General features: G+C 47.5%; 1 protein-coding gene across 1 annotated transcript; it reads left to right on the plus strand.

The window, feature by feature from the left end:
* Positions 1 to 95: 95 nt before the first annotated feature.
* NRN1L (neuritin 1 like) lies at positions 96 to 12265 on the plus strand. Its single transcript, XM_034425817.3, has 3 exons — positions 96 to 210; positions 8510 to 8675; positions 10025 to 12265. The coding sequence occupies exons 1-3, from the start codon at positions 156 to 158 to the stop codon at positions 10308 to 10310; spliced, it is 507 nt and encodes a 168-aa protein (XP_034281708.2). The 5' UTR covers positions 96 to 155; the 3' UTR covers positions 10311 to 12265.
* Positions 12266 to 17857: the final 5592 nt, after the last annotated feature.

The raw sequence follows: 17857 nt of genomic DNA on the forward strand, positions 1-17857 counted from the left end.
CGTGGGGGGCGCCCAACTTCCCCAAAGGCGAAAGGGGCGGAGCCTCAGCGGCGGGGCGGGGCGGAGCCGGGGACGGGGCGGGGCGGCCGCCCGGAGCCACCGCTCGGCGTTTCTGCAGCCCGATTCCCTCCAGAGCGGGCGGCGGCGGAGGCACCATGGGCTGCGGGGCGTCGCTGGGAGCCTGGGCGCTGCTGCTCGCCTTGCAGCTGGGTGCGTCTCAATCCCGCGGATGGGGGAAGGGGAAGGGGAAGGGGGCAACGACCCGGACCGGGAAGGGGGAGGGGGAGCAGAGGGGACGAGGACCGGACCTGGATCGGGACCAGGAAGGGGAAGGGGACAAGGACCAGGACAGAGGAGGGGAAGGGGACAAGGACTGGGACTGGGGAGGGGAGGGGAAGGGGACAAGGACCGGGACTGGGGAGGAGAAGGGGACAAGGACTGGGACTGGGGAGGGGAGGGGAAGGGGACAAGGACCGGGACTGGGGAGGAGAAGGGGACAAGGACTGGGACTGGGGAGGGGAGGGGAAGGGGACAAGGACCGGGGAGGGGAGGGGAAGGGGACAAGGACTGGGACTGGGGAGGGGAGGGGAAGGGGACAAGGACCGGGACTGGGGAGGGGAAGGGGACAAGGACTGGGACTGGGGAGGGGAGGGGAAGGGGACAAGGACCGGGACTGGGGAGGGGAAGGGGACAAGGACTGGGACTGGGGAGGGGAGGGGAAGGGGACAAGGACCGGGGAGGGGAGGGGAAGGGGACAAGGACCGGGACGGGAGGGGACGGGAAGGGGGCAAGGACTAGGACCAGGAAGGAGAAGGGAACAAGGACTGGGACGGGGAGGGGAGGGGAGGGGGAGGAGAAGGGAAAGGGGACAAGGACCGGGACCAGGAAAGGGAAGGGGACAAGGGCTGGGACGGGGAGGGGAGGGGAGGGGAAGGGGACAAGGACCAGGGGAGGGGAGGAGAGGAGAGGGGAAGGGGACAAGGTCCAGGACCGGGACCAGGAAGGGGAAGGGGACAAGGACCAGGGGAGGGGAGGGGAGGGGAGGGGAAGGGGACAAGGACCAGGGGAGGAGAAGGGGAAGGGGACAAGGACCAGGGGAGGGGAGGGGAGGGGAGAGGAAGGGGACAAGGACCAGAACAGGGGAGGGGAGGAGAGGAGAGGGGAAGGGGACAAGGGCTGGGACGGGGAGGGGAGGGGAGGGGAAGGAGAAGGAGAAGGAGACAAGGACCGGGACAGGGACAGGGACAGGGGACGGGACGGGACGGGAAGGGGAAGGGGACAAGGACTGGGAGAGGGGAGGGGAGGGGAGTGGAAAGGACCAAGGACCGGGACCGGGAGGCGATCTTGTCTCAGCGGGTCAGCAGCCAGCGCGCAAAGCGGAGGGAAGCCGTCCAGCCCCTCCAGCTGCAGGGCAAAGGCATTCCAGGCGAAGGGAGGGGGGGCGGCCGGAGGGGAGGAGAGCTCCGGGACCCTTGAAGGGCTCCTTCCCCAGCTGCCCGTCCTGTCCGCCTTGCGAGCGAGGGTCCTAAAGAGCCGCAAAGGATGCCCGGTTCAACCCAACCCGCGGGGCTTCCTCCATCCCGTGCCAGCACCGGGTCTCGCACGTGGGGACGCCTGCTTGTTTTGCCGGCTGGAGGCTTCGCGGGCGCGGGGATGAGCCCGAGAGCGGAGCGGGTTTGAATTGCAGCCTTGGCTGGAACCAGCTTCTCCTTCCCTGCCTCGGGTGGGCTGAGGGGTTCGAGCCCGGCCGGGCTGCGTGGGGGAGGCTGCCGGGTCGACCCAGCCCAACACGGGTGGGCGGGCGGTGGGAAAAGGGGTGTGGAGCGGGGGCTTGGAGGAGAGCTGGAGCCCCGGCGAGGGGGCTGCTCCGAGGGCGTTGAAGCCCCCCCCCCCGTGTGCCAGATCCGGAGGCCCCTGGCAAGTGCCGCCTGTGGATGATGGGGCTTGGAACTCTGCCTGTCTGGAGGACTGAGCGAGCGAGCCGGGGAAGGGGGTCTCTCTCCGTCCGTCTCAGAGCTTCGGGAGCGTTTTTTGGCTGGAAGTTGCAACTGTCGGCAAGGCTGAGTGTTAGAGCAACATGGTTTCTTTTCTTTTCTTTTCTTTTCTTTTCTTTTCTTTCCTTCCTTCCTTCCTTCCTTCCTTCCTTCCTTCCTTCCTTCCTTCCTTCCTTCCTTCCTTCCTTCCGCCGCTGCAGAATGTTCCCCTCCCTCTCCAATGACCTTTCCTCGCTTTTTGGCAAATCAACATTTTCCCTGTTCCGAAGATCCTGTAAGAGGAGGAGGCCAGAGAGCCTTCTGCTGACTTTTCAAAACTTCTTCCCCAACTGAATCGGGGGGGGGGAGCCCTCCAGGCTGTGGGGGCTGGATCAACCGCCCCCCTAACTGAGTCTCAGTGGCACCAGCTGAAAATTATTCTTCTTCTTGCTGAAAATTAGAAGCTGCTTGGATTGGACCCTCATCTCTCCCTCCCTCCCTCCTTCTCTCTCTCTTTCTCTCTCTCTCTCTCTTTCTCTTTCTCTCTCTCTCTTTCTCCCTCCCTCCCCTCTCCCTCCCTCCTTCTCTCTCTCTTTCTCTCTCCTTCCCCCCTCCCTCCCCCTCTCTATCCCTCCCTCTCTCCCCCTCTTCCTCCCTCCTTCTCTCTCTCTTTCTCTTTCTCTCTCTCTCTCTTTCTCCCTCCCTCCCCTCTCCCTCCCTCCTTTTCTCTCTCTTTCTCTTTCTCTCTCTCTTTCTCCCTCCCTCCCCTCTCCCTCCCTTCCTCCTTCTCTCTCTTTTTCTCTCTCCCTCCCTCCTCCCTCCCCCTCTCTATCCTCCCTCTCTCCCCCTTTCCCCCCTCCCTCTCTCTCTCTTTCTCTCACCCTCTCCCTCCCTCCCTCCCTTCCTCTCTCTCTCCCTCGCTTGCTTGAAGGATGTTGCTTGTCAGTGGAAGAAGGAACTTCAACACGTCCTCTTCACTAGGAACTTCAACTTCAACATGTCCTCCTGCTCCTGTCTTTCCTTCTTTCTTATCCCTCCCTCCCCCCTCTGCTTTCTCCTACCCCTTGCAAAGCAAGGAAGGCAGAATTCTGCTTGATGCTTTCCACCGATGCTCTGTGGGTTGTAGTCCGCCTCCTTCCCGCCCCCCCCCCCCGCCCCCAATATATGAGGGATGGTCAAGATAAGGAGATTGTTTTTCCACCCCGTGCATGCAATTTAAAAGCAAATTAGTTTTTGTGCTAAAAGCTTGCTGCAGCTCAGAAAAGCCGGTGCCTTTTAATAAAACGCATTAGACAATGTCTAACAGACTTCACAAAAAGACTGTCAGTTTTCATTCGGAAGGAGTGGATCCAATCCTCCCCAGGATCCTAAAAAACGATTCTGTGATTGTTTTCATTTGGAAGGAGTGGGTCCAATCCTCCACAGGATCCTTAAAAAAAATGATTCTGTGAATTTTTCCTCCTGCTGATGTTGGGGATGACTCTTATCCAGCTCAGGTGATTTAGGTTCAGAGGTTGCTATTCCTTAATTCAGTGAAGGAAGGGATGCCTGGAAGTGGAGAATTTCTTGCTTTTGAAAACAAGCTGAGGCAGGACAAGGCTTCAAGTGAGCTGCTGGGTCTGATTTCTGTTTGGGGAAACGGATTGCATGGGTCAGAGAAAAATTGCTATAGTGCATTCCAGATAATTTATTTTATTTTATTTTATTTTAATTTGATTTATATGCCGCCCTTCTCCAGAGACTCAGGGCGGCTTACAATGCGCTAAGCAATAGCCTTCATCCTTTTGTATATTTATACAAAGTCAGCTTATTGCCCCCACAAACCGGGTCCTCATTTCACCTACCTTAGAAAGGATGGAAGGCTGAGTCAACCTTGAGCCTGGCAAGATTCGAACCTGCAGAAATTGCAGGCAGCTGTGTTAATAACAGATAAAACTTTTTTCTCTTCTCTTGAGGGTGAGAAATCTGTCTAACTGGCAATCGGTCTGTGTAATATATTAGAGATCGATAGAACTACTTGTCTGCTAATACAGGTAGTCCTCGACTTACGACAGTTCGTTTAGCGACTGTTCAAAGTTATGACGGCACCGAAAAAAGTGACTCCGGACCGTTTTACACACTTATGACCGTTGCAGCCCCCCTCCATGGTCACATGATCAAAATTCAGACTCTTGGCAACTGATTCATATTTATGACAGTCGCAAAATCCCGGGGGTACACATGAACAGCTTTCGCGGCCTTCCAACCAGTAAAGTCAGTGGAGAAACCAGATTCACTTAACAACCGTGTTACTAACTTAACAACCGCAACAGTTCACTTAACGGTGGCTAGAAAGGTCATGAAACAGGGCAAAGCTCGCTTAACGACATACATTGTGGTTGCAAGTCGAGGACGACCTGTACAGCCCCATAATACCAGCCAGTGCTTCCAGCTGGTACTTGTTAATTTATCCTTATCCGTTGCCCTGTCTCCAGCGTCTGTACCACCTCACTCCTTGCAACAATCCTGAACACCAGTCTAGAAAGAGAGTGATTGGCACAGGTTCCCCAAAGTTGTGGGTGTACGTTTCTTGGTTTTTGAATAAAATACACCAGGCCCTCCATTTTCCTCCATTTTCCTCTTTTAGTCATGGAGGAGAAGAAAAAAAATACAAGCAGAATGCTAGATAATGTTGTGGCCCGTCAGTGCAGATTGTAGCTGATTCCAACAACGAGGAGGCTGGTGTGGTGCTGCGCCAGCAGCCTGTGCAGCTGTCACTCGAGTCGGACAGTGAGGAGGCTGGAGAAGATGTGGTGCCAGAGGCGGGGATTCAGACAGGGCCTTCAGAACCTCCAGAAGCTCCTTTAAGTGAAGAGGACGAAGAGGAGGAGCCTCTTCTCGATGCACGGGCGCACAGAGCTGCCAAAAGGCAGGAGTGGCTCCTCAGGAGGAGGTCTCCTTGAGAGTAAGGCTTGGGGCTAATTGGCCACTTCCTTAGCCTATTTAAGGAGGAACGCCACTTGCAACAAGCTGTAGGGAACAACTTTAGTTCACTCTCCTTCGCGTCTGGATTCTCTGCAAAATTGCTTCTGGGCTCTCTGCCAACTCTAGTAATTGTGATTACCTTATCTTAGAATTCTGGTAGGCTGTTAAGACAGTTTATTAACAGCCTTTGGTTGATAAAGACTGAGTTATTTGAGTAAAATAAGCTTTGTATAGAGTTTGTGTGTGTTGCGTTCTTTGGGGTACGTAGTTGGGGCAGAACAGATAAAGTGGGTGAGGGGAAAGAGACTAAGATCTGAAAAATTACACTTTGGTAAGGAGGCCACAGATATCCCAAGGTACATGATGTTATTATCTTCTGTGGTACCCAGAAGATTTTTCTTTTCTTTTTCTGCTCTTTTAATAAGCTTCTTCTGCTGCTTTACATTTTCTGGCATCAGTTGAGCTGTTTCCTTTTTTTTTTTTTTGTCTTTCAATTATTATTAGAAGTATAATAACAGCATCATCAGAACGTTGACCGGCAATATTAAGATAAAAATTAACAATCGGTTAGATTGAAAATGTTTAATTTCCTCTTCCATTCACAGTTGCTGTTGTTGTTTTTTTAATCAAAAGATGGGAAGGAACACCCAAACTCTGTTGTTTTCCTATGTGGAAATGTCCCTTATTTTTTTTTCTTTGTCTTATTAAAAATCTGTTAAGAAAAGAAAAAAAAAATGAGCTCTTTTAGAATCCTGATCAAGCCGTCTTTTGGGAAGCCCTTATGGAATTGTAATTTCCTTCCTGTTCTTGATTGTTGGGGCAAACTCATCCTTGCTTGTTTAATATCAGATGAGTTGCTAAAAATCCTAATGGTTTGAAAAAGCCTGCATTGGAGTAAAAAGTCTGACGTTGCCTTGCCCTATGATTTGATGATAGAATTAGCATAATTAATCCTAATGCTCCTTATCTGATGCTATTGGTGGAACCAGAGTTGTGTGTGTGTGTGTCTCTGTGTATTTAAATTCTACCAATTTAAATAAGACATGAGCTCGGTGATCGGCATCATCTAGGGATCGGAATACAAAATGCCATGCTTTTCTCTCCAGTTTTCTCCAACCTGCTGTCTTCCAAATGATCCAATGAAAACACTTGCATTGCCAGTGATTAGGATGGGTTTGTTACACAACCTGTGGGAAAGGGCCAATCGTAGATTGCTACGATACGGTCCCGATAAAACCTTTTCTCTGGTGAGAAATGTATCCAAATGGCAGTTGGTCTGCATTTTGAATTTCCAAATTTCACACCAAAGACGGTAACGTGTGCACTCTTACCTCCAAGCTTGCAAGATCAAACGTAATAATCTGGTGTAAATTCACCTATAGTACATGTATATTTATTTATTTATTTATTTTTTAAAAATACATGTTTGGTCCCAATTTTGATTATTATTTGGTTTGTTGTTTGGCTTGTCACTTTTAGGTACAAACTAGCCCAGGGTTGAATAGCTAATTAATAGAAATGGTGATTTCCTGCTTTTGTCATGTGACGGCACGGTGGGCCCGGTAGGCCCGTTTTTCGCCCTCCCCAGGCTCTAGAGGCTTTCTTGGAGCTTGGGGAGGGTGAAAACCGTCTTCCCCACCCACCGAGAGGCCCTCTGAAGGTGGGAAATGGCCCATTTCCCGACTTCCAGTGGGACCGGAAGGCCCATTTTTCACCCTCCCCAGGCTCCAGAGGCTTTCTAGGAGGCTGGGGACAGTGAAAACGGCCTTCCCCACCCTCACCTGGAGGTCTCCAGAGGCTGAAAACAGCCTGTTTCCCAACTTCCAGTGGGCCCAGAAGGCCTGAAAATTAGCTGGCTGGCGCATGCATGCATGCTGGAGCTGAGCTAGGGCAACGTTCGCGTGTCCACTGATATGACTCTGCGTGCCACCTGCTGCTTTATGTACAGGCAAATCCTTTGTCTTTCTAGCCTGAAAATTGTGCTTTCCTTTCTCCACCCTGCTCTGAGGGCTCCTATATTTTGTTGAGGGTGCATTTCAGAGATGGGACAGGTTCAAAATAACAAAACAAACGAATGCAGCCCAAAATGTTGAATAACCTACATCGGTTAAATCTCCACATAAAGTTAAACCATATTGTGATTAGGGCATTGCGCAGACCCAGTTTTGATCGTTTGAATATCAGGCTTCGTACGATGTGTGAATTCAGAATTCAGATTCCTTTCTTGTTGAAAAGTTGTCCTTGGTATTTAAGCTCAAAGGCAGCCTTCTGCAGAGATTTCTAGGAGCTGTCCAGGGTTCTGAAGTCCTACTTTCCTTTGTCTTTTAAAATCACTTTCTTGCGTTCTAGCTTTTAGTGTCTTGGATAACAGAAGTCCTGCTGAATGCTTGCTTCTATCTAGCTTCTATCCAGCTGAGCCTCTAAGGGTTTTCTCCATCAAACATTTTTTTTAATGCCTTTTGAGTTAATTTTGACTTCTGATGACTGACTGAACTAGTCCTTGCCAGTTTTCTTGGCAACTTCTCAGAAGTGGCTTGCCATTGCCTGCTTTGCAGGACTGAGAGGGAGTGACTGGCCCAAAGTAACTTAGCTGGCTTTCTACCTCTGGCGGGACTAAAACTCACGGTCTCCTGATTTCTAGCCTAGAACCTTAAACTCCTACACCAAGCTGGTTCTCCATGTGTCAAAACCAGCTTCCTAAATTTTACACGCCATTAAATAAGCAGCCATATCAAACAGTCTCAGGGTGCTATTCTCAGTTGTTCAGATATCAAACCTGGCTCCATATGCAAATATTTAAACTAAAGAAACCCAGAACATACAGTTAACTGCTTCTTTTCTGGCCCCTAATACAGCTTATCTCACCAGGATTGGATTGCCCTCTTTACAAATGCTCTTCAGGAAATACAGAAAATTGCCTTATAATTTTTGGGATAATCGTTTCCATTATCCAATGCCTAAACCTTTCAATGGAAAAATGCCAGGGGTGAAACGGGTACCCTTTCTACATGAAGTACGTGCTTCACCTCTAAGTGATGATTCCTCACTGTTGTATTAACTTAGTTAAAAATACAGAGCTCTGTGCCAGCCTAAATTTATCTCCAGTGCTGAGATTTAGAGAAAGATGAGAGTGCTTCAGGATACTTTAGAATTCTTGAATAGCAATAGCTTTTGAAGCTATCCAGAAATACATATTTTAATTTTATGAGATGTTTTGTCTGTAAGTTTTCAACTTGCCACTCTGGCCTATAACTGCAAGCATTGCTCTGCTGGCTTTTTGATGAATGCTATCATTTAAGACAGGGGTCTCCAACCTTGGCAACCTTAAGCCTGGTGGACTTCAACTCCCAGAATTCTGGGAGTTGAAGCCCTCCAGGCTCAAAGTTGCCAAGGTTGGAGACCCCTGCTCTAAAACACATTCCAGGAAAGTTTAACTATGATTCCATCACCCCATCCTGCATGCTTCCCAGGAATTATGGGAATTATAGTCCTACATATCTATCACGCTGCGAGTTGGGAAAAGCTATTGAAGATAACCCAGTCTGAATATCTCAACTTCCACTTTGTTGCAGTGCTAGTGGGGCAGCCCGTGAATGCGGCTGGCTGGAAGTGCAACACCATCTATAAGGGTTTTGCAGAGTGTCTGGTTAGCCTTGGAGACAGCATGGCTCAAAATGTTCAGAAGGACATGGAAGATGACACCATCCAGGATCAAGAGGAGTTGAACACCATCTGTCGGTGAGTGCAGGTTCGCCATTTCAGGTACCCATCAGCGGTAAAGTTATTATGGAGCTGTCTCAAAAGCTTGCAAGAAGATTCCTTGAGCTATCCATCCATCTGACTTGGTATTGCTGACTCCAGCTTTCCCAAGTCTGATATTTCAGCGCAGAACTTTAAAAAAAATAGGAACGCTGGTTTTGAGAAAGAGATCAAACAAACCCCTTGTTTTTCTCAGCTATGAACCCAAAGGTCACCCATAAGTCTAAGGAAGGTAACACTGCCTTCCAAAGGTTGGACTTCAGGACCATCTAAGTCCCAGAACTGCAATGTTCAGTTTACCCGCATCCACCTCTTAAAGATCAGATGATAAGATTGGGTTAAAATATTGCCCAAGTGAAGGTTTGTTATTTGTTGAATAAGCCTTGGCTAGCTACGTTCATACATTGCAAAGCCATTAACCATAGATTGCAAACTGGAAAGGATGAGATGGTATAAACTAAGGAAAAAACTCAAAAAGACGCTATAGGGCACTGCACACCAAAACAGCTAGACACAAGGACAGTTTTTCCCCGAATGCCATCACTCTGCTTAACAACTAATTCCCACAAGACTATCAAATAATTTACTAAGACTGTATTACTATTATTCTCTTCCTTACTAGTATCTCTCTTTTCCCACTTATTACTATAACCACGTTGCTTGTATCTTTCAATTATATTGTTTTTATTTGTTTCCTAGTACGATTTGATAGCTTATTAGTAACCTTGACTATCACTAAGTGTTGATCTTTTTATTCTTGGTGAATGTATTTTACTTTCCTTATGTGCGCTGAGAGCATATACACCTAAGGCAAATTCCTTCTGTGTCCAATCGCACTTAGCCAATAAAGAATTCTATTCTATTCTATTCTACCTTCTGATGCTTGTAGCCATGTAGCCAAGGCTGTTACTAACATCAGCCCCCCCCCCTTTTTTTAAAAAAAATTGATTTATATGCCGCCCTTCTCCGGAGACTCAGGGCGGCTTACAGTGCATTAAGCAATAGCCTTCATCCTTTTTGTATATTTATACAAAGTCAGCTTATTGCCCCCACAACTGGGTCCTCAATTTACCTACCTTAGAAAGGATGGAAGGCTGAGTCAACCTTGAGCCTGGCAAGATTCAAACTTACTTTAATTGCAGACAGCTGGTGTTAAATTACAGTGTCTTGTCTGCAGAGCTATCCAGGCTCTTGGAAAAAAAAAACTAAGGTAGAAGGGAATGTCGTGTGACCATTGACCCAAGCAAATAGAATCATGCCCCCACTTTGTTCTCCATTGCTTCAGCATACATTGAGCTTAATCCTCACTGAGTCTGTTCTTCCTACAGGTCCTGGGATGACTTCCACGCCTGTGCCACCAAGGTTTTATCCAATTGCCCTGAAGAGGCAGCCAACATCTGGGAGTCCCTTCGGCAAGAGTCCCGAAAGATCCAGTTCCAAGGCAATTTACATGACCTGTGCAGCTCACGGGCTCAGCTGGCTGGCGATGGGAAGGCTTTACATGTAGATGAGACCAATCAAGAGACGTTGAGGGGGGCAGCTTCTCTTCTCTGGCCCAGCCTCATGGCTAGATTGACTCTTGTAGCTCTCATGACCCTGGCACCCTTTGCTTAGTGTGGGAGCAGTGGAGAAGCCCTTCCTCCTCTATTGTCCACCATGGTATGGACTGGGGACCTTGTTCTGCTTCTATCTAAAGGAATATTGTCAAGCTTAGGGGTTGATGGCAATGCCTGGTGTGCCCTGATTACAGGGTATCTGGTCTCTTACGTAGGAGGACAGGAGGCTATGAGGCTTGCCTGCCTGGAAACTACCTGGGTAAAATCACATCAGGTGTATGTATTTAGTCAATTTATTCTCTCAGCATATGACTCAAGGCAACACACAATCAAAACAAATTACACTAGAGGCAATATAATAACTAAGCACAACCAATCTGGACCGGTCCAGAAGATCTTCTGACCCAATGCCTGGGCATGGGGGGGGGGAGGAAAGATCTTCAAAGCCTTACCAAAGGTAGGGAGGGTCATCCAGATCTTGGGGGAATACTATTCCACAGGGCAGGTGCAATAACAGCGAAGCAATGACACCCATAAGATGTCATTGCATAAGTGATGGGAATTGGAGCATGCTAACTCTGTTCAATCTTACTGGAGATGCCAAAATAATTGGAGACAGGTGATCTCACAAAAATCAGGCTCTATTATGAAAAGCTTAAAAGCGATAGCCAGCACCTTCAATTGTATCTAGAAGCTCACTGGCAACCAATACAGCTCACAAAGTAGACGCGTCTTAGTTGAGAATATTAGCTACATTCATAACTGTGGCCACTGCTGCATTCTGGACCAGTTGTAGCTTCTAAGCGATCTTCTAAAGCAGTACCATGTGGGTTGCATTACAGAAATCCAGACAGGAGGTAGCCAAGACATGGCCACGAATAGGGCCCTCCTAATTCAGGATGTGGTTGCAATTGTTGCACAAATGTACGTGCAAAAGAACCCCGAGCCATGGCTACTACCTCCTGCTCTCTAAGCAGGAGTTGTGAGTTTGAGAGGTTCCCCAAATCATGCATCCTGTACAGAAGCAGAGATGGAAAAGTCTCAAAGTCCATAGTCACTTCATCACACAAAGGTTGAGCCTAAATCTGTTCCTCCCCATCCAGAACTCCCACAGCCTCCAGATACTGATCTGGGACCTTGATGGCACGAAGCACAATCTTTGAATATGCTAAAGTGCGCCTTCTTTCCTTACACATATTAATCATGGAAGCTGGCACATACTAGGAGTTGCAGGTTCCTATCCCAGGTCTCTATCTGGTCTTCTCCTTCTATCTTCTCCGCTTCATGTTTCTCACCCTCTTCTCCTTCATCCTGGACTGTGTATTGAGTCAGACCATGAGGTCCCTCTCCCTTTGTCATGTCCGTATGGATTGGTAGAAGGCAAAGCTTTCCCAGCGTTCCCGAGGAAGAATAGGGATTAATTCCAGAACATTCTCCATGCCAAGCAGGAGAAACATGACCATGAATCATGGACCTTACTCAACCATGACCTGGCCCTACTCAAGAGACCTGCACTAGAGAACGTTTCTCAAAGGTGCTCAAATGTGTTCTGGTGTCCCACAGTCCTTGTGTCCATGTTTTCGGGGATATCTCATTAGGAGAGACAATCTGGTGAGAGATGACATGAGGGCTTGGTGATCTTCAATGAGCTTAGCCACTTAATTCTGCGTGCTGGTCATTTATGTGTGCACTGACATCTGTTTGGTGGCTACTTTATTTTATAGGTTTCCCAGTTCATCCATTCAAGAAGACATTCATCTGTAGCTTCTTCTTTTTGTGTGTGTGGAAAGCAATTATTTTATTTTTACCCACTTGGTACTTTTATGTTTCCCATTGGGTTCTCCAATTTTTGGCCACCTGGAAGGCAAAATGAATCCAGTGCTGTGTGTGTTTATGCATATATATGCAAGTTTGGTGTATTCGGGTCTTTTCCCGTGTAAGATTGAGAGTATCTTGGTGACGTTTCAATGTGGTCCCACTCATCATCTCCAGGCTGGTGTCTTCGGCTTTGTGCTTGTGCGAGGAAAGTGTGATCGGAGCTGCCATCTCTCTATAAATACTGGTGGGGAGGTGTGGGGTGCTGGCTTTGGGGTGTTGGCGATGTAACAACACAGGCAACCAACCCGCTCACAGCAGCAAAGCCAGCATCCCACACCTCCCCACCAGTATTTATAGAGAGACGGCAGCTCTGATCACACTTTCCTCGCACAAGCACGAAGCCAAAGACACCAGCCTGAAGATGACGAGTGAGACCTTGTCGAAACGTCGCCAAGATACTCTCAATCTTACACGGGAAAAGACCCGAATACACCAAAACTTGCATACCTCTCTCTCTCTCTATATATATATATATATATTTTCTAGACCTCCTCTTTCCCTACTGGACATAGCTAGTAGGGAGCCTCACTTGTATGATTGATGACCGCATAGCTTGTCCGTTGATCTTGCTACCAACGAGAGGGTGCATGTAATATTTGTATCACTGCTGTTGCGAGCCAAATTTTGAGCATTCTGCATTCTCTGTTTCCTTACCGATATGAAAATATGGGTGAAATGGGATGATCATGGTCTTAACTGTTTTGTTGGCAAAAAAAAAAAAAAAAATCTTTTTTGGAAGAGGAGATACAAAAGTATCTTGCCAGCATGGCCTGTCTTTATTACAAAGACACTTCCATGTCTTGTCGCTCCTCGTTGGATTAGAGAGAAATCCTCAGCTCTTGTCCATTCATATCTGCTGTTTAAATGTGTATCTATATTTCTATTAAAAGGCATTTTTGCATTTCTTCTTGTCTTGCCCCGGGGCTGAGCACAACACTTCATACACTTCGCTTTGTGCACCATCCTGCCAATCATCTTTTTGCTTGGGAATTTACAAAAATATATATATATATTGCAGTTTTCAAACATTAGAAAACTCAGCAAAGCTAGCATTGATCCCACAGTCAGTTTGCTTTTTCTCTTTTGCTCTTGACATAGTTGGTCATGAAGAAAGCAAGCCAGCAAAAAAAAAAAGTAAGAACAGGAGATCTTATCCTTCCTCCTATCTCCAATTCCAGGGTCTCAATGTTGTACATATAACCAAAACCGCATCACTCAAGCACCAGGAGATATCAGCAATCTTGGAGGAAGACCAAGGTTTGCAACACAAAAAAAGAGGCTTTGAGTTGGGGGAAGAACTTTAAGGGAGGAATGCAACATGTAGTAAGTATCCCTATTTGGTAGATCCTGGATAAAGAAGGAAAGTGCATCTCAGATAAGTTTCACGGGAAGTTGCTTACTGTGAGTCCATCTAGTACCAGAACAAGCCCATCATGGGCTACATTATTTGCAAATAGCTCTCTAGGCCCTGGTGGTGCAGTGATTAGAATGCACCATTGCAGGCTAACTCTGCCCACAGTCTGGAGTTTGATCCTGATGAGGCTCAAGGTTGACTGAGCCTTCCATCCTTCTGAGGTTGGTAAAATGAGGACCCAGATTATTGGAGGCAATATGCTGATGTTTTAAACCACCCAGAGAGTCCTGTAAAGAAGGGGTCTCCAACCTTGGCCAATTTAAGACTCCCGGAGTTCTGGGAATTCTGGGAGTTGAAGTCCACAAGTCTTAAAGTGGCCAAAGTTGGAGACCCCTGTTGTAAAGCACTATAGGGCAGTATATAAGTCTAGGTCCTATTGCTATTGCTAGGGAGGATTCATTCCCAGCTACATCTGAGTATGAGGGACCAAAGGAAGCACGATAATGTATGGAAGAGATTTCAGAATGGCATATGTCCATTGTGGAAAACTCTCTACATTTCGTAAATTTAGAACTTGAGTCCTGAAGAGGGCCTTGCAGGTTAATTTCACACCACATTTTAGCAAGTCTCATACGGGCAACATGGTTTCCTGAGAAAGCTCTTATTCACGGTGGATAGAATAAGGACCACCGCTTTCTGAACTGTAAGTATGAGAATGCTGTAGAGTAGACTTCCAGAAGGTCTTAAGCTGCACCTCCCATCAGTCATTTAGGGTCAGAAATGAAGCGAGAGAAAGGAGCTTCTGGAGAAGATGCTCACCTATACATTATGCAGGGCTGGGAGATGCAGCAGAAGAATGTCTGTGCTACATTTCTTTTAAAAGGTCCTTACCCATCGTGGGACATGGTGGCTCAGTGGCTAAGATGCTGAGTTTGTCAATCCAAAATTCAGCAGTTCGGCAGTTTGAATCCCTAATGCCACATAACGGGGTGAGCTCCCGTTACTTGTCCCAGCTTCTGCCAACCTAACAGTTTGAAAGCACGTAAAAAATGCAAGTGGAAAAATAGGGACCACCTTTGGTGGGAAGGGAACAGTGCTCCTTTGGCATTGAGTCATGCTGGCCACACGACCACGGAGACGTCTCCCGACAGCGCTGGCTCTTCGGCTTTGAAACGGAGATGAACACCACCCCCTAGAGTCGAGAACAACTAGCACATATGTGCGAGGGGAACCTTTACCGTTACATTTTACCCCTTTCTACTCTGGAATGTAGGGCACAAAGAATGCACAAAGATTTGCAAAGGAGGGCAAAAGTTAACTTGCAGATGCCTTCCTCCCCACCCGGGTATTAACTGTTTGGCTTAGTTTCTTGCCTGGTGCTGCCATTGCTCCCTTCCATAATTCAATTAATCTCCCTATTTGCTTAAAACCTTAACACCTGTCTTGGTCCAATTAAGTCCATGCCTCTGGTCTGCAGCCATGCTGCTCATTTCCAAGCACCTTCTGGGCATGAGGGTTGGGTTTTTTTTTATTGCTGTTGTTGTTTGCCATCCATTATAACGAGAATCTCAAGTTTTATTGTCACTGATGATGAGTTAGTTTGGAGGGCATCAAGGGCCTCCGGGAAATAATCAAACAGCATCAAACGCATCTTTCTCTTTTTATTGCTCAGGATACCTGCTTAACTCTGTTGAAGCTTGAAAGTAGATCTTATTTACAGAATGTTTCCCTTTATACACTGATGGCTGCATTTCTCCCAGTAGAATATTGCAAAATTTATTGATGTGTTCAGATGTAAACACCTGAATTAGAAGGAGCATATATCCAAGTATTGTTGTGAGTGTAGGAGCAGCAAGCCTCATAAACTTGTTTGTGAGGTTTTAATGGAGCAGGGAGAAAGTATTTGCGATGCCTATTTTTTTCATTCTCCTTCTTAATCGTAAAGTTGGCTTCCTCTGGATACAAAATTAGAAAAGTAATAAATACGGAGGGCTTGCCTATGGAAACTGGTTGATTCTCCCCAAAAATTCATCCACCCACTGGAAAACAATGCAAACCATTTACTACCCCTTCTATTATTGCAACAATCCGAGCCATAAAAAATATTGCTAAGTGGTATCAGTAGTGCCTACATTTACAGAAACGGCTTCTTCTGCATCCTTGGGATGTTAATTCTTTCTCCCTGATAATTTGGGCTAAGAGGCAGCTCTTTGTAATTCATCCAATGGAGCAGGACTCTCCAAACTTGGCAACTTTAAGACTTGTGGACTTCAAACTCCCAAAATTCTTGGAATTGAAGTCTACAGGTTTTACAGTCGTCAAGTTTGGAGACCCCTGCTATAGAGACAAAGGCAAGGCACTTGCCTTCTTCTAAGCAAGCTTAGGTAGGGACAAAGTAGAGTTCTTCTCCCTTCCACTGATGGAAACCATGCATAAAGATAGTTGGACTACAAAATATTTGCAATCCTAGTAGAGAAAAGTCCAGTGTAAAAAAAGTGATCCCTGCAATCATATTCATGCTGTGTTTTGTGTAGACCTGAAGAACCACATCAGCTGTCCCTGGAACACCAAGTAAGAGGTCAGACGCAGTGTGAGCATCCAGGTTTAGCCACGAGGGGTATCATGTAGTTTGATTGCCTGACAAACTGTCCACGAATCCTTGGCTGTCACCAGTCTTCTGTCTTTGGGTCCTAAAGTGTGAGAAATATGGACTTGCAAGCTGATTCTCTCTGGAGGCCATGAGCTCAGTGTTTGCTGAAAGCACAAACAAGAGCTGGAGGCCTCCAAGGAGCTCAAAGCTTGCTTATTTCCATCTCTTGCTCTGTGCTGGCACGCTTCGGGGAGAAGGAGCCTCTTCCTTGTTAGGCCTTATTATAGAATCAGGTGTGCTGGGACAAGCAAGGGAGACGCAGGCTTTCTTTACCGATAGTCACAAAGTAGTTTCAAAGCCTGGAAGCCCCAGGTTGTGTGTGTGTGTGTGTGTGTGTGTGTGTGTGTTTGTGTTTGTGTGTTTCTTTCAGCCAGCCCTGTCCTTAAACGGCAGCATGTAAGGCAGTCCTTGATTTATGACCACAACCAAGACCAGAATTTCTATATTGTTAAGCCAGGCTATTCTTAAATGAGCTGTGCTGATATTATGAACTCATTGGAGTGGTTAAGTGAAACACAAGGTCATTAAGTGGAATCTGGCACCCCTCCCCCCCCCCGATTGATTTTGCTTGCCGGAAGCCAGCTGGGGAGATCACAAACGGCAATCACGTGATCTCGGCATGCTGCGACTGTTGTAAATGCATGCCAGTTTTCCAAGCACCCAATGTTGATCCCGTGGTCTTGGAGATACTTGTGTGTCAGTGGTAAGCGCGAGGAGTCCAGTCGTAAGTCACTTTTTCGAGTGCTGCTGTAACTTCGGACAATCATTAAACGAACGGTCGTAGGTCGAGGACGACCTGTATTCTATGCCTGGCATCACAATATAGCACGCTACCTTCCGTGCATTTGAGATCCTCCTTTGCTCATTCTGTTGAAGGGGGAGGGGGTGTCTTCTGCCCAGATGATACAAGTGGCCACATCTGGATGGATCATTGATACACATCAACAGTCCCTTTCCGGCTCTGCCGACCGGCTGGCGGTGGTGGAGGGGTGGGAGAAGGGATGGTTTCGCGCAGGCAGCAGGCATGCACAACTTCATTTGCGCAATTGGAGTTTCATGCGCTTACTCGCTTATCCGCTGCTTGCACAGCCTGGCTCCCAACAGGCCACAGGACTGGGCCATGGCTCAAGGGTTGGAGTCCCCTAATCAGGGCTGGGATTCAGCCGGTTCAGACCAGTTCGGACAATCAGCTGGGCCCACTCGCCTGCCCCTGCGCTCTACCGACCTATATTTCCTTTGTTTGAAGCCCAGCTGATAGGCACAGCAGCGTGGATTGCTCCTCGCCTCAGCTGTTTTACTCACTGGGGCTGCAGTAGAAGGTAAGTTTTAGAGCTGTTTTCAAACCACTTAGCGGCTGAATCCCACCACTGCCCCTAATATCACAATATAGCACACTACCCTCCGTGCATAATATACACCCTGCATACAATATGGTTTTTTTTCTCCTTTTGTTTTCTGTTTCTGCAACACATACTAGATCAGGGGGTCTCCAAACCTGGCAACTTTGCTGGCTGAGGAACTCTGGGAATTGAAGTCCCCAAGTCTTATAGTGGCCAGATTTGGAGACCCCTGTACTAGATGTATACTCAGTATTAACAATAGTGTTAATGTTAATGAATGCTCATTTTAAACGGGCCCTGGTGCATTGGATGTAGCATCTCTGGGCTGCAGGATCTCCTGGATGGAATTAAAGGAGGAGGAAGAAGAGGGTGACCAACTATTG

Source organism: Pantherophis guttatus, chromosome 11 (genome assembly GCF_059756535.1).
Source record: "Pantherophis guttatus breed Tessera chromosome 11, ASM5975653v1, whole genome shotgun sequence".
Taxonomy (NCBI): Eukaryota; Metazoa; Chordata; class Lepidosauria; order Squamata; family Colubridae; genus Pantherophis; species Pantherophis guttatus.